The sequence below is a fragment of the Myotis nattereri genome (assembly GCF_964212035.1).
Source record: "Myotis nattereri genome assembly, chromosome: 6".
Taxonomy (NCBI): Eukaryota; Metazoa; Chordata; class Mammalia; order Chiroptera; family Vespertilionidae; genus Myotis; species Myotis nattereri.
In genome coordinates, this window is record NC_138081.1 from 99,223,747 (window position 1) to 99,250,641 (window position 26,895).

A 26,895-nucleotide genomic window follows, 5' to 3' on the forward strand; every position below is an offset into this window, starting at 1 on the left:
AGCCCATCGACCAGCATGGCTGGCTTCTCCCGCGAGATGCCAGGAGCAGCCCCTTCGCTGTGACAACCAGAGATTGCAGCTGTCCCCGAGGAGCCACGTCGTCCCCTGGAGAGCCACAGCTCCGGCCCTTCTGGCTTCAAACGCCCGGCACCCACCACCGACCCAGTTCAAGAAGCCAACCAGCCGAGGATGCCGTGTGCTGTGGCGCAGGCGTGCACTGCAGAGGGCTGTGCTCTCGCACCTGAGTAGTGCTGAGAACCCGTGAGCACGTTTGTTAGTCAACATCAAACATTCTTATCCTAAGTTAATAATTGTAAAGAGTATATTTTCTGCTGCCTTACACATTACAGACATGCTTGAAACATACTTCACTGAGAACCTTAAAGCGAAAAGAACTTATTACATTTGTGGAGAATGTCACTAGAAACCTAAGCTTGTCTGGAATGAACCCACCAGCCAACTCAGGCTACTGTGAACCCAAACTATTAAAAAAAAAGAAAAGAAAAAAGAAGACACCAGTAGGAAGGGCTCCTGGTGGCTAACTGGGCTGAAAAAAAAAAAGCAAAAAAAAATAATAATAAGCAGAGCCTAGCAGAGCCCAGCAGAGCCCAGCAGAGCCCAGCAGAGCCGAGCTGAGCAGCCTCGCTGGAGGGCCTGGCGGCGGCCCGGTGCAGCACTGCGGGGCCGCCCCGCAGCAGCAGCGCTGTCACAGCCGAGCGGTGTCGCTCGGAGCTGTTTGCACTAATAAAGTTTCCTTCTTCCCCGCAACCCCGACTGGGGAGTCCTGTTGGCACTGAATTGGCACCTTCACCCCAGCACCTGCCCTTGCCTTCCGCCCTGGCCCCGCCTTCAGTGTCAGCTCGAGACCCCGCCCCGCCCCTTGCGCCCACCACGCCCCGCCCCTTGCGCCCACCACGCCCCGCCCCTCGCGCCCACCACGCCCCGCCCCTCGCGCCCACCACGCCCCGCCCCTCGCGCCCACCACGCCCCGCCCCTCGCGCCCACCCCTTGCGTCCACCACGCCCCGCCTCCCGCGCTCATCCGCGCCCCGGGCCCGCCCCGGCTTCCGCCCGAGGCCCCGCCCCCTTGTTCACCAGCGCCCCGAGGCCCCGCCCAAGCGTGAGGGCGGGCTGCGCGCGCCGGCGCCGGGGGCGTGGTCTCGGCCGCGCGCCCCGCGGCGTGTGCGGCGCCGTTGGCCGTTGGCGCGGCTTCGGCGGTTGTCTTGGAGAAGCAAGATGGCGGCGACGGCGGCCGCGGTGGTGGCAGAGGAGGACACGGAGCTGCGGGACCTGCTGGTGCAGACGCTGGAGGGCAGCGGGGTCCTGAATCGCATCAAGGTCGGCGGGAGGCCCGGCTGGGCCTGGCGGGGGGGCGCGCGGGCCGCAGGGCCTGTGCGGACGGCGGGCGTCACAAAGGGACCGGGTGCGCTGGGGCCGCCGGGCGGGCTCCGGGGTCCGGTCCGGGGGTGGGGGTGGGGGTGGGGACGGGACGGGCGGGCTCGGGGGCCCCGGGCCCCAGGTCCCCGCCTGCTTCGAGCGGCGGGCTGCCGTCTGGGCGGTGCATTGCTCGGGCCCCGCTTCTCAGGCGCCGCAGGACCAGCCGGTGTGACCGGAGGGAGCGGGGGAGCGGGTCCCGGGCTGGGCGCGGGGCGCTGGGGAGGGACGACCCCCGGCCGCGCTTGTCCCGCCCCGGCCCCGAGCCTCGCTGCCGCCAGGGGGCGCTCGGGCTCCTCCGGCGCGGATGGGCCGGGGACTGGGGTCTGCGCCCTCCCGCCCTCCTGCGGGGACTGGGGAGCGGCCCCGTTAACACCCCCTTTCTTTTCAAGGCGGAGCTCCGGGCGGCCGTGTTCTTGGCGCTAGAGGAGCAAGAAAAAGTGGAGGTACGACGTCCGCACCCCGTGCTGGCCCGCCTGGCGGTGACCCCGGGTGGCTGCGACCGCCTGGAGCGCTGCTGGCTGCAGTGTAGGACGAGGGGGTGGGGGGGCGGGATGGGGGGCGGGGTGCAGACGGGGTGCTTGGGAGCAGAGGGCTGCGCCTCTTTATTCTAGGAAACAGGCGGAAGTGTTACTTCGGCGCCGCGGGGGCTGGAGGCCAGCACCGACTCTTGATGGTCTGGACCAGTGGTTCTCAACCTTCCTAAGGCCGCGACCCTTTAATGCAGTTCCTCATGTTGTGACCCAACCATAAAACCATTTTCGCTGCTACTTCATCACTGTCATGTTGCTTCTGTGATGAATCGTCATGTAAATATCTGATCTGCAGGACGGTCTTAGGCGACCCCTGTGAAAGGGTCATTTGGCCGCCAAAGGGGTCGCGACCCACAGGTTGAGAACCGCTGCTCTAGAGCAAAGTCACTGGAGCCTGAGGGTTGCTGACGTCACTGAGTGGAGATGACCACCCTAGCAAGGCCCTTCCACCTCACTCTGTTTTTAAATCTTTTTTGTTGAAAGTACTCATATGCCCCCTTTTCCCCATGGACCCCCTCCAGCCCACCCCCACCCTATTGTCTGTCCGGGTGACGCACACGTGCACACAAGGTCTTTGGTTGATCTCCCACCCCCTTCCCCCCGAGATTCCCCCGCACTCTGTTCCCTGCTTCCGTGTCTCTGGTTCTATTTTATTCATCAGTTTATTTTGTTCATTAGATTCCACATGAGTGAGATCACGTACTTGTCTTTCTCTGAGTGGCTCATTCACTCAGCACCGTCCTCTCCAGGCCCCTCCGTGCTGTCTCGGGGAGAGGTCCTCCTTCGCGGCTGCGTAGTGTCCCTGGTGTGACGGTGCCACAGCCGCTCACCCACTCACCTGCTGGTGGGCACGTGGGCCGTGTCCAGGTCTCAGCCATTGTGGCCTGAGCTGCTGTGAGCACAGGGGCACACGTTCTTCCTGAGTGGTGCTTCCGGTTTCTTGGGATAGATTCCTAGAAGTGGGATCCCTGGGTCAGATGGAAGTTCTGTATTTGATTGTTTGAGGCAACTCCAACCTGTTCTCCACAGGGGCTGCCCCGCCTGCACTCCCACCAGCCGTGCACGAGGGCTCCCTTATCTCCGCGTCCTCGCCAGCGCTTGTCGTTGGTTGGTTTGTTGGTGGTAGCCATTCCGACAGGTGTGAGATGGTCCCGCATTGTCGTTTTAATGTGCATCTCTCTGAGCATCAGTGACTTTGAGCATGTTTTCATGTCTCTTGGCCACCTGTGTGTCCTGGAGAAGTGTCCATTCAGGTCCTCTGTCCACGTTTTGATTGGATGTTTGCCTTCCTTTTGTTGAGTTGTGTGAGTCCCTGTGTATTTTGGAGATGAACCCTTATCTGACGTATCGTTGCCACGTCTGTTCCCCGTGCAGCTTCCACCTGACTCCTGACCGACACCTGTGTCTCTGGGGATCACGGGGCGTCAGGCCCTCTCGGTGTGTCCTCCCCGAGAAAGGGCTCCCCTGTGCCCACGCACCTGTGCCTGCCTCCTCCCGCCAGTGGGGAGGCTCTGCCGACTGCACAGCGGCCTGCCCTGGCCTTGCCTTCGCGGCCGTCTCCGCTCTCCCTGCCCTCTGACAAGTTTTGAATGAACGTGTGTCTGACACTTGTTCTCATGCTCCAGGTCCCCTGTAACCCATGGGCACCTGTAAGTCCATCCCTCCTGCACCGAGGCCATGTCTTTGCTGCCGTCAAGAAGAGTCCTCATTCGGTTTTCCTTGGCTCTGACCCATCAGCGTGACTGTGGCACTGGACGTTAATTCCTCTTCCTTCCTGAAGCTCTTTGACTTTGGGAATGTTTCTGTTCTGTTTTCTCTCAGTCGCTCCTTGGGTCCGCGGCGTGACCGTTTTCCTGTTCACTCACGGAACCTCGGGGCGGTGTCCAGAGCTGTCCTCGGTGCCTCTGCCTGAACCCTGACCACACCAGCAGCTGTGGCCCGGCTCTCCCGCCTGTGTCGCCCTCCTGAGCTTCCGACCTGTGTGTCCCACTGCCCGCTCGCCCGGCCTCACTTGCAAGGCTGTTCCTCGGCCAGAAATGTGCGAGGCCCTGCCCTTCCTCCCACCGGCCGCCTGGCGCTGGGTTCTGTGCGGAGGCTGAGGCGGGCTCGGCCGCTCCGCTTGGCTCCTCTCCCGGTTGCTGTGCCCTCCCTGCTCCTGAAGCCCTTCCTCTGCGTTGCTCCCAGTGGCTGTTCGTAGGACACGCTCGGTCTTGCGCTTCCATTTCTTTAAATATTTCCGTTGATCTTAAAATCTCCTACACTAGCCTGTTGAGAGCCTTTGTGATCTTCACCCTCCTTGAGTTTTTGAGTATTCTTAAAACGTGACTGAGGGATAGCCCTGGCTGGTTTGGCTCAGTGGATGGATCGTCGGCCTGTGGACTGAAGAGTCCCAGGTTCAGTTCTGGTCAAGGCACAGGCCCGGGTTGCGGGCTCCATCCTCAGTAGGGGTTGTGCAAGAGGCAGCCGATCGATGATTCTCTCTTATCGTGGATGTTTCTATCTCTCCCTCTCCCTTTCTTTCTGGAAAAAAAAAAGATAATGACCATACCCATGGCTTTAAAAAGTTTCCTCAAGCACCCGGCCAGCTGGCTAGTTGGAGTGTAGTCCCCACACCGGAAAGTTGCCGGTTCAGTTCCCAGTCAGGGTGTGTACCGGATGCAGCTTACCGATGTTTCCCTCTCATTGATATTTCTCTGTCTTTCTCTCTCCCTCTCTAAAGTCAGTAAAAACGTGCTTGGTGAGGGTTAAAGACAAAAAGGCTTCTCAAGCCCCTGCACACCCCCTTGGGGTCCCCCACCGCACCTCCAGCCTGGGCCACCCGGGCCCTGACAGCGAGGCCATGGGACTCGCCCAGCACAGACTCTCCTCGCTTTGTGTCTTGGTCTGGCTCGTTCTCTCGGCATAAAGACTCGTTCACGGGGCCGCCGGTTTCCCTGTCATGCGGGGCTGTGTGGGTGTCTGCTCACTCACCTGTCGGTGACGTTGGGTTGTTGCCAGCTTTCAGCTCATAACCAAGCTGCGGGGGGCGTGTGCGTGCGTGTTGCTGGGACCTGCCCTGTCCTTGCTCTTGAGATCCCTCGGCGGGGGTCACATGGAGGCCTCTTCCCCTTTGTACAACGTGCCCGACAGGGCTTCCCTAGAGGGCCGCACCGTATGCCTGTAACTGCGCTCTGCGCGCATTAGCTCTGATGTGCTAGAAGTGTTTTGTTTATTTACTCAAATAAACGTCTAACGATAAAAATCAGTTGGCCTATGCACTACATGAAGTCATGTGACCTGCTACAGGTGGCCTGCAAATGGCAAGTGTGTAAGTAAAGTCCTGTTCACAGTGTGTCGTAAATGGTTGATGGCTAAGATGACAGTATCAAAATTCATACAGTTGAAATAATAGTTGTTTTTATAAGTGTTATTTCACATGAGTATTTGAAGATCTGGCTTCTAAAGTACTTGAGTCAGCAATTAGTAAAACTTTAAAAATGACTATAAGTCTTCATATATGGCTTTGTTTTATTAACTTTGAGATATTACTCAGTAGCACAAAGCAGTTCTTTTAGTGACCAATAGTCATGGAATGGGATTAACCATAATTGTATGGGTGGCAATATTTTACTTACATCTTTGCCAAAAAGTTATACTTTAATCCACATTTTGTAGTTGTTGTCATCATAAACACGACGCTTATAGTATTTTATTTTTTTAACAGAACAAAACTCCTTTAGTCAACGAGAGCCTGAAAAAGTTTTTAAATACGAAAGATGGTAAGAGGTTCAGCTTTTCTTGTTTATTTTGTCTGTAAATTTTCAAATCGTGACTCTATTTGGGAGAAATCAGGGATTTCAGATCACTCTTTGGTGTCTGTGATCCTTATAGGTCCTTATTTCTTAAAAGGAGATTTTACTGGACTGCTGTTAGTTGCTTTACTTACCATTGGTCCGGGGATGAAACCAGCTTTACTGTAAGAGGCAGAGCTGTCCCGTGAAGTGTCACAGTGTCTCCCTGATGGTTGCTGCCAGACCGAGGGTCCCAGTGAGGCCCTGGGGAGACCGGTTCCCATCACTTAATTGTACGCGGCAAAGAGGAACCCTTGCTTAAACATGTAGAAACTTCCCTCCCGTTAGTGTGCCTGTCCTGTCTCACTGTCAGGAGGCTCAGGCGTGAAGGCCCGCTCACCGCCTCTCTTGCCCCGCAGGCCGGCTGGTGGCTAGTCTGGTGGCAGAGTTTCTCCAGTTCTTTCATCTGGACTTCACCTTGGCCGTTTTCCAGCCTGAAGCTAGCACAGTAAGAATGATTTTCACCTCCCTTTGAAGCCTTTGACACGATGAGCTCATGAACAGCTGAAAGTTAACACTGGCAGCTGTCGTGTCTTGCATGAAGATGTTGTTGTAGCTCCTGGTTTTCTTACGCGCCATCCGTCATCGAGCTGGCAGCGGGTCCGAGGGCCCCTGCTGCACTTCACTGGGAGGGAGTGTTGTGGTAAAGGCGACTTGCTCTGTTCGACTGTAGCTGTTAATGTGGAGACTGGTGCACGAAATAAAAAAGTAAATATCCCGACTCTTGGATTTTCTATATGCAGAATTCCAAATAGAAACTTGCTCGTGTTGTGACATTGTATTTCATGTGTTTATGTCACACACGTGAGCAATGTGCTTCCTGTGGGAAAGTGTCACTAAGCGGGGAGGGTGTCCGAGGCTTCTGTTCTGTTCATCGAGCGCGTACTTGGGAGTGGGCCACCTCCAGCCCCCCCCCCCCCAATACATATATGTAATCTTTAGAAATGGACATTTCATTCATTAGAAAAACAGTCTTTGAGTTTAGAAAGATATCTAAGTTCTGAAAATATTTTTCTTTAAGCTCTGAGTAAATAGTCTTGTTATATGTCTGTGCACTTATAGCTTACTTTTACATCTTATTTCTTCCTAGTTTCAGGGTCTGGAAGGTCGAGAGAATTTAGCCCGGGACTTGGGTATCATTGAAGCGGAAGGCACTGTGGGCGGACCCTTGCTGTTGGAAGTGATCAGGCGCTGTCAGCAGAAGGAGAGAGGGCCCGCCCGTGGGGAAGTAAGTGCAGCCTGTGCTTCGTTACCTCCTGGCTAGTCACTGTGCCCCCGGCAGCCCCGCCTTCCGTGCAGGGAGTCGGGGGTAAGTAAGAGACTTTTCCTTGGAAACAGTGACACACTCAGATCGGTTAAATGCACGTTATAACGAAAACTGGAAGTGTGGGTGCTCTGAGGCCGCCGCCCCTGTTCTGTGGATGGATCCTGCTCCCCGCTGGCTAGTGTCACCTCCTGCTGGCTAGTGTCACCTCCCACTGACTAGTGCTAACCATCCTTTCTGACTAGTGCTCACCTCCCGGCTCCTCCGGGAAAGGGGTCTGAGAGCTCGGGGTGGGCATCCTGGAGCCCCGCACAGGGCACTGCACAAGAAGTGGCGAGAACACTCCAAGCATGAGTCTTCCTAGTGTTTTTCAAACCTAGAGGCTGAGTTACAGACTAGTTAAATTTTGAACTGAAAGGCTTTTTAAAACTAGATCTAAAACTGTTTGAGCTATTGATTCTGCTTATTTCTAGACATTTTCTAATTTCTGTGTGTTTGATTAGCCATTACCTTTCTTACTCTTACCCTTCCCTTTTAGAAATACTGCTAATGAGGTTAACGGTCTGATTCCTGTTTACGGAAGGGCACTGTCACAGACTAGGCAGCATCTTTTTTTTTTTTTTAAGTATATTTTATTGATTTTTTACAGAGAGGAAGGGAGAGAGATAGAGAGTTAGAAACATCGATGAGAGAGAAACATTGATCAGCTGCCTTCTGCACATCTCCCACTGGGGATGTGCCCGCAACCCAGGTACATGCCCTTGACCGGAATCGAACCTGGGACCCTTCAGTCCGCAAGCCGACGCTCTATCCACTGAGCCAAACCGGTTTCGGCAACTAGGCAGCATCTTAACCGTCCCCGGGAGCTGGTTAAGTGGGTGCTTCTGGCCGCAGGGGATGTGGAGTGGAGGCTGCGGCCGTTCCTCCGTCTGGACAGCCTCAGAGTTTCTGCTAAAGCCTCTGAGAACCGCTCAGGCCGGCTGAGTGCTCCTTGCACGATAAATACTGTAGGTTCTTTTCACTAAAAGGGAAAATGTAAGAAAATTATGTGTAGTAGAAGGGTTGAGAGCTATTCAAGATCAGATGCTTTCGTAAGAAAATGCACATTTAAATGGTTTGTGATTACAGAGGAAGTATACAATAACTGATTAGTTCCAAACATTCTGAGTAATAATTTTTAGTCAAAGGGGGCAGTGTGTTTCATGTTGAAATTTTGTTCAACTCAACCTTAACATGAAAGCAGGGCGGGGGATGGGCAGGTGTGGAGGGAGGAGGGCGCCCGCAGCAGAACCGCCTCTGGGAGGGCCCGGGCCTGGCCAGAGCACGGCTGTCCCCGCATGCGGGCCTGTGATCTCAATCATTCATAATCGTTTGACAAGGTTGGTGAGCGCTTATTACAGGATGGGCACTGCTGGCTGCTAGTGAACACAGGAGACACACATTTAAGGCTCCCACTCTCCTGAGCCGCAGCCTGGAAGTGCTGGTGACAGCTCTCTTGGCTTCTGTGGCCTGACCTCTGTCTTGCTCTGTACCACCCTCCCCTCCCCCCCGGGGTGCACCTGATGCCTGCATGGTGGTTGCCCACGTTTTCTCCCAGGTCTGCTCTCCCTTCTGTAGTCACTGGCAATAGCCCAGACTCTGGAGCCAGACTGCTTAGCTTCACACCTAGCTCGGCCACGCCCTGTGGGCGGCGCTCCTCAGCCACGTGCCTTAGGCTCCTCCCCGGGAACTGGAGGTGGCACCGGTTATGGTGAGGCCTGAAGGCATCAGTGTGTGAAGCTCGGGGAACAGTGCTGGGCGTTGGCGACGGGACAACTGCTGGCCGACATTATCGTTACCTTCTCTGATTCTGTGGCCATTACTGTGGGGACGGCTCCCTAAGTCCCACTCAGTCCTTGTCCCGGACCCACCCACCTGGTTACTCCACTAGAAGGCTGGACTCCTGGGGAAAGTGTGACGCCACCCTCCTCCTCACCGAGTGAGAGCCACGGGACAGAAGTCCTGGTTCTGGTCCTTCTGCCATACTCTGCTGGTGCTGGTTTTATCCCTCCGACGCCTTGCTTCAGCCCAGGGCTGCCTGCTGCTCCCTGGGGCGTCTGTCCTGCTGTGTGCCCGCTGGTTTAGAAGGTGTGGGGAGGAAAGGAGGGCTGCCCTTGAAGAGGGCGGTGCCCACCAGGGAGGGGCTGTGCGAGAAGGTTTCTTGAGACAAATGAAGCGTCAGCCAGTCCAGGGGGCAGAGCAGGTGTCTGCGGAGTCGGGCAGGACCAGGCGGGTCAGGCAGGGAGGGGGCCTCACAAAGCACAGGCTGATTGAGGAAATGCTTGGCAGCTAATCTGAATCTAAGTGTGTTTCGCTTTTTAAAATTAAAATTGGGAAAATCTAATGATATTTATGTTAATTAGGAAGAAATCAACATGCCAACACGTGGAGTAGTTTGAAATGCTGAAGTTCTACGAGGTGTAATTAGTATATTTATGCCTTATGTGTAAATGTTTTAATTTTCACGGAATGTTTTAGGGTGCACTGGATCTGGCCGATGCGCATTCTCCACCACCGTCACCAGAAGGAAAGCTGAGCGCGCACACGGGCCCCAGTAAGGTGAGTCGGCGGCTCGGGCGGGCTGGCCCGGCACGCCCCTCGGCTTCCTCCGTCTACGCGGCACACTCCTGTGTAGTTCCTGCCACTGCTTGCTTCCTTTTGATGAAGCACAGAATTTTAAGCATTCATTATTTTGCTTTAATTGATAGTTTTTTAAATTTTGTGTCATAGAAAAGAATATGCTATTAAATAAAAGTGTAGACTATTGGACTCATTTGGTACTTGGAACGTTACTTCTCGTTTATAAGTTCCTAACTGGAGACGGTTAGGCTCAGGAGTGTAGAGCGCTGTGTTCACTAGCGTGGCTGGGCGACAGTCTGGGATTGTCAGCCTGACGGGTGTTGATGTTAATGAGCCGTTTTGAGGATTCGTAAGGTCTGTGAGCTTGGGCCATGTTGGTGTGTGGTTTCTGAGTGGTTGAAGTGAGGGCCCTGATTCGGGGGTTTGGTACCATAGAAAACGAACTGGGTGGACACTCGAGTTCACAGTCCAGGGTGTTTGTGCTGGTGGCAAGTGTGTCTGGGACGCGCTGGAGCAGAGCGCCTGCTGGGAGAACCTGACCCACCAGAGGGTGGGTTTGCGCCGGGAGCATCTAGAGTGTTCCTGGGGCCGCCGGGCTGGTAGGTCCCCTGACCTTTCTGACTGGGGGCTGGGAGAGGGGGTGACACGCTGACAAGCTGCCGGACGGCTGCTTGTCGGGGTCCGAGACATGGGCTCTGGGGGGGCTCCTGCTGCTGTCGGCTGTGGTTGGTCCTTCCTGTCGTCTGAATGTAGAAATGGAAGGGATTGGATGCTGGTTTCCAACCAGCAGAGGCCATTGTGCTGGGGCTTGTTCCGCTCCCTGGGCGCTGGCCTGCTCCGAGGGAGGGGCCTTCGAAGCTTTCCCTTGAGCTCAGGGCAAGTTCCAGAAGTCCCTCGGAGCGGAGCTGCCAGAGAGAAAAGCCTCCTTCAGAAGCTCTGCTTCCTGTGGAAATGCCTGGCTTTCGGGGTTAACATGGACACGTAGTCCCACATCCTTACTAGCTATTTCGCAGTTCCCTTTTGTAAGTAATTACTTTTAAAGCAAATTAGCAAGACTAACCTTTCACAGAAGGTATGTCTTCAAGATAAAGAGTTCATGTCTGTCTTGCCTGTTCTCATTCTCTTTATAGAAATTGCTTTAGGAGTTAGGATTATGGTGAGAATCGGACATAAGTCAGCTAGGAAGTGTTGCTCTAAACCAGCGACGTTCCCCTGTGAGCCGCAAGCGCGATTCCGCAGTGCAGGGTGGGCACCGGCCTCTTGCCCGCAGACTCAAATCTGAATGACGGCAGCCGACGCAGCGTGGCCGTCCTGTGTGACCAAGTCTAAATGGCCCGGTGTTTGGGGTCAGATTGGCAGACTGTGTGCTGCAGAGTTTTAGTGATTCGCCCGTGGGGGCCATGAGGGGAAAGGTTGAAAATCGCTGCTCTACACAGTCCCAGAGGAGTGATGGGGTTTCTGAGGTTGAGACCTGTGGGGCCCTCACTCGTCCACCTTCTGACTGTTTTCCGGAAGTGGAGCCTCTGGCCTCAGTCGCCCCACAGGGAAACGCCGCAGCTCGTCTCCGCGGGTCCTGGGCTCAGGTGACTCCCGTGGTCCTCACGGGTCTGGGTTTGGATGCCAATACTTAGGTCACCCTTTCCTCGCCGGCGTCCTTCTTTCTCTCGGTGCCTGAGCCTCAGGGGCTCTAGAAGGGCCTCTGCCTGCTGTCGCCCTCCTCTGAGAGCCGAGGAGCCCCAGGGACTCTGGGACAGGTGGCCCAGTGCAGGGTCCCGCCGGGCCTGGGGGCCTGCTTTGTGCACCTGAGAAGGGGGGCGGGGCCAGCGGCCTGAAAGGAAGCTGCTCAGGAGTTCGAGCCTGGCTGCTCCGCGCTGCTCTGTGCGCCCGGAAGAGGCCCGTCCACGCGGAGGGCGGGCTGGACCAGTAACTGTTGGGCAGGGTGTTTAAACATGAGTTGAACCCCTTGAGTAAGAAAAGACTAAAGAAGTGGGTTTCCTAAAGGAACATATTAATATCTCCATTTTAAGGAAATTTTCTAATAGGAATCCTTTTTAGTTTGTTTATGAATTAGTTGATTTTGAAAGATTTATACTTGGTGGTAAAACGTCGTTTTGTTCTCATGCTCAGATACCAAGGTATAAAGGACAAGGTAAGAAGAAGACAAGCGGGCGGAAGTCCGGTGCCAAGGTAACATGCCTGAGGGCGGAGGGACAGCAGCCCCATCGCGCGGGGTCACCTCCTTTTGTGAAATGTCACCCTCTTTTATCTGCGGTCAGACGTGATATAGTCGCGGTGGCATAAAACAAGAAGTAATTGACTTTCAGTTTTATCCAGGTGAAAGTCATATGTTATATTTTTAAACTGTGCTGTCAGTGTTATTTTGAGGATTTTTTGTTTTTTGGCAACAAAAAATGTTGAAAATACTTGTTTTTTGAATGGATGGTCATGTACATATTCTTTACATGATTTTTATCTGAGGTCAGTAGAACATCTCACTACTTTTTGAGACATTCCTATCGGTAAATTAAAGGCGAAACTTAGTTCCTTCGGGATGTTTGTTGTGCACAGCTGTGACCCCGCGCATGGGGCTCAGCCTCAGCCCCGAGAGGAGGGCGGAGCCCCCGCGCCCAGTGCCCGCTGCTGGTGCTGCGTCCTCCTCAAAGACCACAAACGGCCCAAGCCCGGACACTGGCCCCTTTTAAATGTTAACTGTTAGCGGTCCGAGAAGCAGTGCCAGTCGGTCAGTTTGTACACGCGTGAGAAGAAGCTGTCCTCTCTAACGGTGCCGCGTGTGGCGCTCAGAGTCCAGGGGAGCTTGGTTGAAGGAGAGATTCCCCAGGACTCGCTGTGCCGCTGCCTTAGCTCTGCCGGCTCAGGGGCGAATTCCTGCCTTTTGTTCACACTATTTTTATGCCTTTCCGTATGAGATGTTTCCACATGTTATTCACAAGCATGTCTGAACGTTTGCATAGAGAAACTCACGTGTTGGGTGCTCTGGGGAGACAATGCCTAGGGTCCCCTCTTAGAGTAACTGGCTCGCAGGGGAGTTGGGGCGGTGAGACGATAAGAACTTCAACCAGCGTGTTTCCATAGACGCCTTTAGCCAGCGTCTCGGACTGAAGAGCATGTCATGGAACCACACTTGTAGAACCTTGTTGGTGTCGTGGGTTTGAAGGAGTGGGTCCATGGGAACCGCACGTGGAGGGGGACACATGGCACTCTGGGTCGTGGAGCAGCCTGGGGCCGAGGGGGACTGAAGAGCCTGTGCGCCCGGCCCTGTAGCCCTGAGCCCCAGGTGCTGCCCCCGTCGCTTTGAACCCTGCTTCCCTCTGCGTCCCTGGCCTTGTGTGGAGCCGCACCGTTTCCAGCGCATCGATGTCCTCTGCCCGTCATCCCTCTGCCTTCCGCCCTGCCTTGTGCATGCAGTAGGTCCCCACCCTTAACCCCTCCATCCTAAGGTCTTACTAGCTCCACACCAAGCCGCATGCCAGTATCATGGCGCGTGGACACAGCTGGCCGCCAGGGGGCGCCGTTCACATGCAGCCGGGCAGCACTTCCCACAGGCAAAGCCCAGAGAGTCGCCCTGCTGGTCCATGACCAGCTTGTGCAGGACCCAGAGTGGAGCAGCCAGAGAGCCCAGGGCACCCGGGCGCCCAGCCAGGCCTGCGGGGGTGCCTCGTGGCTTCTGTCGTGAGAAGGCCCGAGGTCCGATTACAGATGGACTTGTAAAAAGTCCTTCTCCTGTACATAGAACTGATGGGCACTTATAGTGTGGGCCTGTCAGTGCAGAGCAAACCTAAGGTTTTGACCCAATGGAACGTGGGTCAGATGAAAGTTGTATTTCTGGGTTTTGTTATTGCGGGTCAGGAAAGGGTGGGCAGATGGTGAGCGGGGGGCGTTCTTCAGTGCGTTCGCATCCTGCAGTTGCCGCTGGCACTGACCCCGCGTGTTCCCTGTTCCCTGTGAGCCGCTCTGTCGCCCGAAGGGAGATTGCAGCAGCCTGTGTGGCTCTGCTCACGGGTTTTTACCACTCAGTTGGGAAAACGGAATATTAGATGGTTTTGTTTTTAATACTTAGAATAAGATGCTTTTTATCTTCACATAAAATATAAAAGATCAGCCTTTTTATAATCAGTTTTCAAGTGTTTTTAAACTTGTGTATCGAGGTATTTTTTGCTTCAAGTTCTTTTAAAAAGGACCATTTCTTAAATCGCTCCTTTTTTCTTAAAAATTCTGGAATAAGCCCAGCATCACGTTTAGGGCCATGATGTGTGTGTGTGTGTGTGTGTTTGGGGTAGGGGGATGTTTCTGTGTGTATTACAGACACCTCGGTTTTCTAGATAAACCCAGCATTATCGTTCCCTTCACACTCACACTCACACTCACACTCACACACACACACATCCATTCCGAATGCAGGAGCACACATAGTGGGCAGTGTGCCCAGCACTCAGCCTGGCCAGCTGTCCACTCCTGGCTGCTTCAGACCCGAGCCCTGACATCTGGGCACTACTGTCCTCTGGACCCAGAGCAGCTGGCTGTTTAGGGCTGAGCGTGGAGCAGCTGTGCGGGCCGTCCAGTCTGGTTTCAAGGCCAGAGCGCTGGCTCCGTGCACCTGCAGGAGGTGCGGCTTGCGAAGGGAGCATGGAAATAGGTCTTCTCCAGGACCACTGGGCTTCTAGAAAGGGGTGGGTTTCTGTGATTCTAGAATAACACAGTGTTTACTTTCTATGTGCATGAATTAAACTTAGGGGTGTATGTGTGTGTGTGTGTGTGTGTGTGTGAGAGAGAGAGAGAGAGAGAGAGAGAGAGAGAGACACATACAGACAGACAGACAGCTGTAGTAAAATTTCCTAATTTATTAATAAGTCTTGGGTCAGAAACTGCCTTTGGTGGGTTTGGGGAAGGAAACTGGGGGATAAGGCATGGGCAGGAAGAGAATTTGCATGAATTTTTTAAACTTGGAAAACTTTATTTGGCTTTAATGTTTCTCTGACAAGCAGTTCAGATTAAGCCTTTAGTTTGGAAAACCTTTTTTTTTCTAGTTCATAAGACATTCTAGTAATCAAGTTTTTGGTTATTATATTGTTAACACAGGCATGTCTAAGGGCAAAAAAATCGATGAAGGACAGAATCATGTTAGGTTGTGAGGATCAGGGCCAACTGGAGACAAGGGAATACGTGCTGTTGCGTGCAGGCTGGGACAGGAGGGAGCGCGCTGAGAGCCTTGAACATTGGTGTAGACGCTCAGAGGCTGGCCGGTGTGGACGCTCAGGGGCTGGCCGGTGTGGACGCTCAGGGGCTGGCTGGTGTACACGCTCAGGGGCTGGCCGGTGTACACGCTCAGGGGCTGGCCAGTGTGGACGCTCAGGGGCTGGCCGGTGTACACGCTCAGGGGCTGGCCGGTGTACACGCTCAGGGGCTGGCCGGTGTGGACGCTCAGGGGCTGGCCGGTGTACACGCTCAGGGGCTGGCCGGTGTGGACGCTCAGGGGCTGGCCGGTGTGGACGCTCAGGGGCTGGCTGGTGTAGACGCTCAGGGGCTGGCCGGTGTAGACGCTCAGGGGCCGGCCGGTGTAGACGCTCAGGGGCTGGCTGCAGGTGCCATGGACCTGGAGGTGCAGCGGGGGCGCCCTCTGAGGTCTGAGTGGAGGCCAGGGCTGCACTGGGGCAGATCTCCACTTTAGACCCGGCACGCAGCAACGGCCTCCACGTTGGTGTGCGGGGTGCTGGGCCCTGGGCGAACGTGCTGTGTTCACTTTGTTGTGATACTTGGTTCATTTGTGTGAACTAACCTTCCTTTGCTTTCACGCTGGGAACATTGCTTACAGTAATTTACGGAGCAGGGATAGAGGTGTAAGAGGAAATTGGAAAGTCGTTTCTAAATGGAATGGGCATAGCCAAGGGTTCCTTTAGGGCAGTGGTTCTCAACCTTCCTAATGCTGCGACCCTTTAATACAGTTCCTCATGTTGTGGTGACGCCCAACCGTAAAATTATTTTCGTTGCTACCTCATAACTAATTTTGCTACTGTTATGAGTTGTCATGTAAATATCTGATATGCAGGATGTATTTTCATTGTTACAAATTGAACATAATTAAAGCACAGTGATTAATCACAAAAACAATATGTAATTATAGATGTGTTTTCCGATGGTCTTAGGCGAGCCCTGTGAAAGGATTGTTCGACCCCAAAGGGGTCGCGACCCACAGGCTGAGAACCGCTGCTTTAGGGGGTGAGGAGTGGTGTCCCCGTTTCTGGAGGCTGGAGGCCTGGGGCCAGCGGGCTGCAGTTGCTCTGGACCTCCGGCGTTCACTGCAAGCCCCTCCCACCGCCCCTCAGGGCCTCTTGCACTCATTCCCAGGGGGTTGCAGTTGTTCAGGACTCTATGATTTAAACACCTATTCAAGTTTTGTTTGACCAAGGAGACCTGTCCCCCTGTCTTTTTCTAGAAGGCCGGCAGTGGTGCTAGTCAGAGCGATACGAGCATCTCCTCGTCAGAATCAAAGAGCAGAAGCGGTCTTCACTTCCTGGCCCAGGAGACAAAAATGGGATCTCTCCTAAGCAACAAGAGCCTGGACGTCAAAGACAAGCCTGGCCTCTGTCCGCAGGACGATGACCTGGACGGAGATTCTTTCTTTGACGACCCCATTCCTAAACCCGAAAAAACGTACGGTTGGTGAGTCGACTCTTTTGGGTTATCAGGATAGAGGCTTACAAGGAACTTTCTCGGCGCTGTATGAACAGTTAAGAACAGCGAGCTGCTAAAGGCTCATACTTAGACACACGAGTCCGATTTGTGTGATCAGAGCCTTCGATGTGGTAATGCGTCCAGAGTGAGGAAGCCTAGGTGTTCCCGACGCCCGCAGCAGGGGGTCCTGAGCCTCACGTGTGCCAGCCACGGTCGGAGCTGCAGGGCGCAGGCGCCATACGGGCACAGCCCTGCCCCTCTGCTCTGAGGGAGACTGGACGCTGGAGCTGAGCAGCAGAGTGGCTGGGTCCCCAGGCATTGTCTCAGGTCCTGGCCACCAAGTTAAAGGCCTGGGCGCAGGTCGCCAGGCGCAGAGTGGCGGGGTCCTCCGCCCCGGAAGAGGTGACGGGAATGGTGAGAAGGGGGAGACAGGCCGTGACCTGAATGGGAGTGTAAGGATGTGCTCAGAGAGCAGTGGCTCCCAGGGAAGTCCCGGGTTTCCAGGCTGAGCACTGGGAAGGCAGAAACCGCCCTTTACTGAGCTGAGGGGTGGGGAGGGCAGGGCGGGCCACAGGTGTGGGCCAGGGGACAGGAGAGGGCTCTGTTTCCACTTGCTGGGTTGGAGAAGATGGTCATGGGAAAGGTGAGATGGGTGAGGGCCGGGTGCGAGGAGTCTGGCTGGATGCGCGTTAGGGACTCCACCGTGGGTAGCACGGAAAGCTGGGCGCCTGCCAGGGTCACCAGGCCGTGGGCACTGCAGCATCTCCAGGTCAGCCCGGAGAGGAGCCAGCGGGCAGGGGCCTGAGCCTGGAGCAGGAGGCTGGCCAAGCAGCGGCATTTAGTGCTGAAAACCTGCCTCTGTGTGCAGCAGCCTGGAGGCCGAGGATGGCCTTGACGGCTGGTTTAGTCAGATGGTGGCATTGGGGCCGTGCTGATGGGTCCGAGTGGCTCAGGAAGGCTGTCGGTGGTGAATACTTCATGAGTTTTATAGGAGGGTGCAGAGGAATGGGTGGGGCTGGAGGGCGGGGTGTGGGGTTAGGACATTAGAGCGGGAAGATGAACAGCATGCATGTACTAGTATGTGGATGAGAACGGTCCTGGGTTTTTTTGTTTGTTCATCCTCACCTGAGGATATTTTCCCATTGATTTTTAGAGAGAGTGGGAGGAAGGGGGAGAGAGAGACAGCGATGTGAGAGAGACACATCGATTGGTTGCCTCTGCACGTGCCCTGACCAAGGCGTGGGATGGAGCCTGAAACCCAGGTATGTGCCCTCGACTGGAATCAAACCCACGGCTCTTTAGTCCACTCGCTCTATCCACTGAGCCAAACCGGCCAGAGCGAGAACAGTCCAATTTTCAAGAGGGAAGTTCGTGATGTCGGGGACAGGGTTTCTGGAGAGCTGCACTTGATTGCCCAGGGCCTCCGTCTGCGCTGGGAGGGTGGGTGTGATGGTAGGAGAGCTTCTGAGAGAATCACAAACAGTGATGAGGAGGAGCAAGGGGATGTCACACGGAGTTGGGGGAGGGGTGAGCGGTGTCTCCGGTGCCTCCTCGCCCTCTGGTGCTGTGCATTCTGTGTTCTTCATGTCCTGTGAGATCTGCTGGCGCTGCTCTGTGCCTGGACAGAGGCCAGAGCGCATTGACTGCGCTTGTTTCCTGTTAGGAGAAATGACCCTGGGAAGCCAGGAGGGAGCCTCACCTCGCTCGCCGACGCCCCATCCTTGAAGAGTGGACTTGGCTCCCTGCCGGGAGCCCCCTCCCTGAAAGACTCAGAAGGTGAGTCCTGGCTGCAGAGGTGGCACTGGATGCTGTATTTCTCCCTAGTTCACTACAGAGCATTTGATGATTGCTTATTTTTTCAGAAAAATGTATGTAAAATCACAAAAACAGCCCATAATGTTACCATTCAGAGATAGATTCTGTTAATATGGAGTTCTATCTGTTGATTTTTTAAGATATGGTCTGTATTCCACTTTTCTTATGCTATCAAAATACTATTAGTTGACATTATAGCTGTCTATTGTGATATCCTATCTAATAAAAGAGAACCGTGGTAATTAGCGTACGACCGCTACCCTTCCCATTGGCTAATCAGGGCGATATGCAAATTAAATGCCAGCCAAGATGGCGGCCGTCAGCCAGGCAGCTGGAAGCGAACATGAGGCTTGCTTGCTTCAGTGACGGAAGACTCCAACGTTTCCCGCCTGCCTTGCCGGCCTCTGAGCTTGCAGTTTGAAACATTGTAACAAATATAGAAGCTAAACAAAACCCCAGAAACCTGCTTTCAGCTGGCCCGGGATCTCAGAGCTGGAGTTGATACAGTGTTTCGATTATAGAACCCAAACAAACCAGATACCAGCTTTCAGCAGCAGAGACCTCAGAACTGGAGCCAGAGCTAAAGCTGGCCCAGAATTTAAAAAAAAAAGGAAAAAAGGAGCAGTTGGGAGCTTCAGTCACCCACCAGCCTGAAAACGGCCCTCAGCCCCTCACCCAGACTGGCCAGGCACCCCAGTGGGGACCCCCACCCTGAAGGGTGTGTGACCAGCTGCAAACAGCCCATCATCCCCTCACCCAGGCTGGCCAGGCACCCCAGTGGGGACCCCCACCCTGATCCAGGACACCCTTCAGGGCAAACCAGCCAGCCCCACCCATGCACCAGGCCTCTATCCTATATAGTAAAAGGGTAATATGCCTCCCAGCACCGGGATCAGCGGAGCCAAGAGGCCTCCCGGCACCAAGATCAGCGTGACGGGGCAGCGCCCAAACCCCCTGATTGCCCTGCGGCTCTGTGTGACAGGGGTCGGGGCCACAACCTCCCTATCCGCCCTGCTTAGTTCGTGACAGGGGAAGGCGCCCCAACCCCCTGGTCAGCCCTGCTCTGTGCCTGATGGGGGGAGCTCCCCAACCCCCCGATCGCCCTGTGGCTCTGTGTGTGACAGGCTGTGGTGCCCCAACCCCCTGATCGGCCCTGCTCTGTGTGTGACAGGGTGCAGCGTCCCAACCCCCTGATCGGTCCTGCTCTGTGTGTGACAGGGTGCGGCGCCCCAACCCCCCCCTCCCCCACGGGCCCTGCTCTGTCTGTGACGGGGTAGAGCCATAACCTCTCCATCCGCCCTGCCCTGAGTGTGACAGGGTGCGGCACCCCAACCCCCTGATCTGCCCTGCTCTGTGTGTTACGGGGCGGTGCCCCAACTCCCCTATTGGTCCTACTCTGTGAGTGACGGGGGAGCTCCCCAACCCCCTGATCGGCCCTGCTCTGTGCGTGATGGGGGAGCTCCCCAACCCCCTGATCGGCCCTGCTCTGTGTGTGATGGGGGAGCTCCCCAACCCCCTGATCCGCCCTGCTCTGTGCATGACGGGGCAGCGCCCCAACTCCCCAATCGGCCCTGCTCTGAGCCTGACCAGGGGCTGCACCTAGGTATTGGGCCTGCCCTCTGCCACCTGGGAGCAGGCCTAAGCCAGCAGGTTGTTATCTCCCGAGGGGTCCCAGACTGCGAGAGGGCACAGGCTGGGCTGAGGGACCCCCCTTCCCCCTGAGTGCACAAATTTTTGTGCACTGGGCCTCTAGTCCTATATAATAAAAGCCTAATATGCTAAGTGTCTGGTCGTCCATTCAACCAAAGTGTAATATGCTAATGATATGCTAAGGCTGCTCAACTGCTCGCTATAACGTGCACTGACTACCAGGAGGCAGACAGTTGACCAGTCGCTATAACGTGCACTGACCACCAGGGGTCAGACACTCTGACCGGTAGGTTATCTTGCTTCTGGGGTCCGGCCAATTGGGACTGAGTGACATGGGCCTGACATGCCCTGGAGCCCTCCTGTGGCCCCTCTCTGGTTGGCCAACCTCCTGTGTCCCTCCCCCACCCAGATCGTGCACTGGTGGGGTCCCTTGGCCAGGCCTGTGCCCTCTTGCAATCTGGGACCCCCTTGGGGGATGTTGGAGAGCCGGTTTTGGCTCGATCCCGCAGGCCAGGCCGAGGGACTCCACTGGTGCATGAATTTGTGCACCGGGCCTCTAGTAGAGGTATATTTTAAACCATCTCTCTCGGACATTTAGATTGACTTGAGTAAGATTTAATTCATTTTAAACATGTGTCTTGTAGATTGTTTGGTGCCACAGTGATCATCTCAGGGTGTGAAGGGGATTTGGACCTGGTGTGTCCCGTACATCAGGGACAGGGACTGCAGTGCAAGGAATGCCGGGCTGCCCCACACATTCCACCCCGCCCCACCCACCTGCCTCACATGGTGCAAGCCCCAGCGCTCAGACACGGAGCTGTGGGGATGAGCTTGGGCCCTACGTCACAGGGGACAGAGGGTTTAATCAGCATAGTGTTAGAGTATAACTGGGCCTCTTCCGAGTGAGTTTTCTAAAAAGTGGGTGAGCTCTGTGTGAGGGAATCCACTGTGATGTGCACAGTTTTGCATTCCATGGTACAGCTGTAGAGTGTCCCAGGACATGAGATGTTCTGTGGTTCTCCTACCCATCTGGTCAGCTGGCCATGGACCTGAGACTGTGGCCCCGTCCCTGCCCTTCCTTTTCTTTCCCATGGTCATTGTCACCTTCAGTGAAGGGGCCCAGATGTCAGAATGGGTTACTCTTTTTTTTTTCTTTCTTTTTCACCCATTTATCTACCCACTCACCCATGCATTCATCCACTCATCCATCCATCCATCCATCCTTCCTTCCATCCATCCATCCATCCATCCATCCTGGGTCACTCTTTTTTAAATATACATATATTTTTATTGATTTCAGAGAGGAATGGAGAGGGAGAGAGAGAAATATCAATGATGATAGTCATTGATTGTCTGCCTCTTGCACGCCTTTTACTGGGGATCAAGCCCGCAACCCACACTGAAATTGAACCTGAGACCCTTCAGTCCGCAGGCCAACGCTCTATGTACTGAGCCAGACCAGCTGGGCGGGTCACCCTTAATGCTGATTAGGAAGGAATGATTTAGAGAGAACATTGAGGGCTAAGGGCTGAAGAAGTAAAACCAGTGAGAGGCGGTCCAGTTGGGAAATGAAATAGTGATTGAATCGATGCAAAATGTAGAGGTCAAGGGGAATAATACGACAGAATGACTAGTCTGTGCAGTCACACCCAGAGGGGCGCCATCCTATATAATAAAACCCTAATATGCAAATTGACCAAAGGGGGAACAACCGGTTGCTATGGCGAGCACTGCCCCTCGAGAGGAAGGCGACAGGTGGTGGGGGTGGAGCTGGCCAGCAGGCGGTACCAGGCCACCAGCCAAGATGTGTGCCAGCGGGGGCTCCCGATTGCCCTGCCCGCCAGTCACCCCACAGATGGCCCTGATCGCTGGCCCGGGCTAGGGACCCTGCCCTACATATTGGGAACAGTCTCTTAGATTTTAAAATTAAGGCCTGGCAAGGCTACTCTAACACTGAAAAAACAGGATGATGTAGCGATGACAAGCATGGACTCTGGCTTGCACATTTTGTGGTCAGCCCTGATTCTGACACTTATAACTGTGTGACAAAGCCAAGTACTTAATTTCTCTCTGCTCCAGTTTTTCCACCCGTAAGATGGGGAAAATGGTACCACTGCCTCAGAAGGATCATGTTATATACTGCTTTTTATAATCAGGGCAAAAAATTGTAGCTGCCCGTACAACAGCAAGATGCCTTTCACCTGTGTGAAAAGTATGGTCATTGATGCATGCAGCATCCAGGACTGCGAGAGGGATGTCCGACTGCTGGTTTAGGCCCGACATCCCCCGAGGGGTCCCGGATTGTGAGAGGGTGCAGGCCGGGCTGAGGGACCGCCCCTCCCCCCCCCGACACACACACGAATTTCATGCACCGGGCCTCTGGTAAGAAAGAAGTGGGCAAAAAACACTGTGAGGCTCGTCATAGCAAAGAACTGCATCAGCAGGCCTTGGTCACACTGTCATTTTCTTGTAGGTGAGTGAGCTGCTGTTGTAAAGAAGCCCGTATTCTGGGGGCAGAAATAATGGGCATGTTTAAGAAATGGTCGCATTCTAAACGTTGATTTAATGCAGATGTGTTTTCCTGTTCACAGGCAAAAGGGGGAACGCGGTTCTGAAAGATCTGAAGGTGGTGAACGATAAAGTCGCATCCCTTGGATTAGGTAACTTGACAACCAGTTCAGTGTGGATGCTCGGAGGCGTAAGTGAGTGGGTGTGGGCAGCCTGCGTGAGCTCCTCTGGAGTGCATGCTGGCCTGGCCCGCCGTGCCTGGGCTCACTCCACGGGCCGGGGAGCCTAGCAGCAGCCACGACAGGCTCAGCTGACTCTTCTGCCACTCGAAGTGTGCAGGGCGTTCACGCCTACCTCCCGCCAGAATGCAGCCGCACCTGAGCCTGTCGTGGCCTAGGCCTGCAGCTCTCTGACATCCCCCCAGGGGTCCCGGATTGCAAGGGGGCACAGGCCAGGCCGAGGGACCCCACCAGTGCATGATTGGGGCTGGGGAGGGACCGCGAGAGGACTCCAGGGCGTGTCCGGGCTCATGTTGCCCAGTTCTGATCAGCTAGACCCCAGCAGCAACCTAACCCCGGTCGGAGCGTCTGCCCCCTGGTGGTTAGAGCATGTCATAGCGACTGGTCGAACAAACGGTCGGACACTTAGCATATTAGGCTTTCATTATATAGGATAACATGTATCTCTCCCTAAACTTACCAGGGGCTGGAGAAGATGATGACTATGTGGATGACTTCAATAGGTAAGAAAAACAGTGGGACAACAAGATACACATTGTAAGCACTTTGTGGACACAGGACAGGGACAGGGTCACAATGGTGCTTGCTTTAGTGGGCGTGGTCCCTGTTCACAGTGACGGGGTGGGGTGGCCTGGAAGCCTGGGTAGATTCCACATCAGGATGTGCGTGTTCAGGAAACTCAGGAGAATGAATGGAAGTAGCTGAAGAACTGAGTCCAGCACCAGGCCTCCCTAGGATGAGGGCCCTCCCCTCCTCCCCCTCCCCCTCCCCCTCCCCCCTCCCCTCATCTCCACTCCCCCCTCCACCCTCCTGGCCTCGTGGGAACCGCCCACATCTACCTGAAACACGTGGCCCTCACATGATCTTTCTGACTCAGGTGACGTGTACATGGGGTAACAGGAGTTGGTCAGTCATTCATCTGGCGTGGCATTTGTTGTGGATATGATTAGAAATGTTAAGTCAGAGGCTGCGAGTCTTATGTACGTGGCAGTCTTCTCTCCCAGGGAGAAGTTGTGTCTGTGACTGAATGATGGGAGAGGTTTTGGGTTGCTTTTTTGAGAGGCAGCTTGGACCTTACTTTTCTCGTCTGTCCAGTTGCCTGGCCCTGCTGCCTCGCAAGTGTTTTTGTGTTTTTTTTTAATATATTGATTTTCTACAGAGAGGAAGGGAGAGGGAGAGTTAGAAACATGGATGAGAGAGACATCGATCAGCTGCCTCCTGCACACCCCCCACTGGGGATGTGCCCGCAACCCAGGTACATGCCCTTGACCGAATCGAACCCGGGACCCTTGAGTCTGCAGGCCGATGCTCTATCCACTGAGCCACACCGGTCAGGGCTCGCGAGTGGTTTTCAGGGTCGGGTAGATCGTGGGCGAAGCTGGTGGGCTGTGCTCTGTTTGAGGGTGAGAGTGAGTGTTGAAGAGGCTGCGGCCGCAGTGACCGGCCCTGCTCTTCTCTGTCCCTGGACCAGCACCAGCCACCGCTCGGAGAGGAGCGAGCTGAGCATCGGCGAGGAGATCGAGGAGGACCTGTCTGCGGAGCTGGACGAGGCCAACACCAGCGACAAGGTCGGGCGGAGCGTGGCGGCGCGAGCCTGGGGCTCCTCGGGTCACGTGCAGCTCTAGGCACTCACACAGACGAGCGGGACAGCTGGGAATGGTGGGAAATGGGTGGCAGGTGGACCTGGTTCAGGTCTGGAGAGAGTCTTTAGTGAGGCTGTGAGCTGGTTCCGCTGTCACCCCTCTGTCGCTGAGGAGGTGCTCTGGGGGCCGGTGTTACCGGGCCTCACTGCTGGGGGCTCCGTGGCCCAGGGGTCAGGGCTGGGTCGGACCGGCCCTTGGGGTGCGGGCAGTCGGTGCAGGAGGAGCCGTGCTCAGAGGACACCACGCAGGTTGGTGCGAGCGAGCCTGTGAGCAGGGGGCGCAGCTGGGGCTGCCTGCGGTGTCAGGCTCTGCACAGCAGGGCGGGGGCCACACCCAGGGGAGACGGCGCAGCGGAAGTGGAGCCCGGGGAGAACTGGGGGTCTCTGTTGGGTTCCACATTGAGCCTTCGATTAGGCAGAGAGCAGGATGCACAAGATGTGTGAGGTGGCGTCTCGGGATCGCATGTTGGTGCCAAGAGAGCTGTGGGCGTCTCTCGTGAGCCTGCCTTCCCCACGAGCATGCCCTCTGAGCGCCGTGACCTTTGCCCTCAGCGCCGTGACCTTTGCTTAGGATTGCAGTGGGAGGCCTTGGGGCGAGGGAGGCAGCATTTGCAGTGAAGACAACACTTCTGCGCCGCAAACCTGGGCTTGCGCTCGCCCTGCCCTGCTTTCTCAGCGAGCTCTCCGGCCGTTCACCTGTCAGCTCAGCGCCTGTGCGCACGGGTTTCAGAGCAGGAGGAAGGGCGGGCGAGGGGGCTGCTGGGCAGCAGTGGGGGCCCTAGGTGATCTCGCGGTGCAGCACCGTGTTTAAAGAGGTCTGAGACTGCGTGCTGACTGACGCTCATCTGTCCTCTGTCTGAACAACAGCTCGACGACCTGACGCAGGACCGGACCCTGTCGCAGCTCAGCAACGTCGCCGACTACCTGGAAGATGTCGCCTTCACCTGAGGGAGGAGCGTCCCCACCGCCAAGGACAGACGGAGTCTCCCACCACCTCCGTCTCCCAGGCCGTCCTGGCTGGAGTCTGCTCTGCTGGTGCCTTGTGTTTCAGAACGACTGCAGAGATTTTTAGAAATTACTTTTCATTACACTAAACAGAACCCTCCCTCGGAGCCCTCGCGTGGGAGATTTCCGTCTTAATCTGGTTACCTGCCCGTTTCACTCAGAAATGAATTCGGCTCAGATGCCTGACAGGAGCGCACCGTGAACATAGCAGCGTTAGAGCAAAGCGAGGGTGTCAGTAACGCTGCAGGCCCCGGGCTTGCGTGGCTTTGGTCTTCTAGGTCCCGCGTGGTTGGTGCGGGCGGGGCTGCAGTCGTGGCAGAAGGATCGGCCGCCAGAGCCCAGCCCTGGGTGAGACGCTTCCGTCCGGGAGGTGCTGTGGCAGTGCTCGGGGGTGCTGCTGGCTCTTCCTCCTAAAGAGCGGGGTGTGGGGGTTCGTTGGTGCGGTTGTCATGGCGGCGGCGCGTCGCTGCTGTGTCCACGCGAGAAGCCATCCTCGCAGGCCCTCTGAGAGCTCAGTTACCCTCTGTGACCCCGTCTTGAAACTTTAACTTCCAAGGCACATCTGGACCAGCAGCGGGGCTCCCGTCGGGCCTGTGTGTGACTATGGGGTCCAGATGGGATGGGGCAGGAGCGACGGCTCCGACGTGTGCAGGGGCAGCTTCCTGCCGCCGTCCCACCGTCACCTTAGTGTTTACAGGGGCCACCGAGGCCCACGGTACTGACTGGCACGGGTGGGAGTGACGCGTGCCTGTTCGTATAATTATAAGCGAAGCTGTGATTGCATGGTCAGTTTTGTACTTTTTTATTTCAGTTAAATGATGGCTTTTACTAAAAGTCACTTTACCAGTGAGAGGAGAACTTAATTCATTGACCTCAGTAGGGGGCAGACTCCATGGTCAGTGTGTGCTGTTCTCATTTTATCTCAGCCTCACGGTCACAGGAACGCTGGCGGCCCTGGCGTGGGAAGGGAAGTGGTAGGGTGAGGATCCGGTTGTAGAACGTTGGACTTGGCATCTGTAAATTCAGGTGGCACTGAGCCATAAACGCGCAGGAGCTAGGACAGCACATGGGCCGGCAGCCTGGACGCGCTGTCCTGGCCTCTGAGTGTGGGGCTGTCCACGCGGCGTGGTCGGCGCTGCGGGAACACGCGGCTGTCGCTGGCGTCCTGGTGCCGCCACTGGTGCGCTTCCCACATCTGTGCCGTCGCTGCGAAGCTTCCGTCTGTCCGCCCTCAGGAGCCGGGCAGCCGTGTGACCTGTTAGTTCCCTGCTCGGTGGGGGCTGGGCCTCGGTGGCATGGAAGGGCCGCAGGAGGTGGCTTTTACCGTGGGAGGACCGTTTGGACAGTTGACCTGAAATGTGTCCCTGTGACCAGAGAGTCGGACCTTCAGTCATCGCGGGGGGATGGAGAGAGAATGCCAAACACGGAACTGCTTTCTCATCCGCTTCCATTGTAAATACTCCGCTGTGAAAGTGTTATTTCCATGTGTGTGCTTCGGTGGGACAGGGTTTGAGTGTGCTTAGTGTGTGTGTTAAGTGCATAATGAAATACCTGTGAAATACATCTTCATGGTAAAACCTGTATTTTACAGGGGGGTTTTCCAAATGCTAGCTCTCATTTTATTGGCGGTGACACGAGTGAATAAAAAGCTCGCATCTTTCATACTT

General features: G+C 55.4%; 1 protein-coding gene across 2 annotated transcripts; it reads left to right on the top strand.

The window, feature by feature from the left end:
* The first annotated feature begins 1,171 nt into the window (after window positions 1-1,171).
* On the top strand, window positions 1,172-26,895 carry CEP43 (centrosomal protein 43). 2 transcript variants are annotated; one of them, XM_081094818.1, is made up of 13 exons: window positions 1,172-1,337; window positions 1,826-1,879; window positions 5,670-5,724; window positions 6,156-6,244; window positions 6,887-7,024; window positions 9,578-9,658; window positions 11,807-11,866; window positions 16,131-16,357; window positions 18,033-18,145; window positions 22,426-22,494; window positions 23,045-23,084; window positions 24,053-24,149; window positions 25,091-26,891. In XM_081094818.1, exons 1-13 carry the CDS (start codon window positions 1,236-1,238, stop codon window positions 25,169-25,171), a joined length of 1,206 nt encoding a protein of 401 aa, XP_080950944.1. In that variant the 5' UTR covers window positions 1,172-1,235; the 3' UTR covers window positions 25,172-26,891. The 2 variants fall into 2 exon arrangements, with proteins under 2 accessions (XP_080950944.1, XP_080950943.1); XM_081094817.1 differs by lacking the exon at window positions 11,807-11,866 and having other exon boundaries at window positions 25,091-26,895.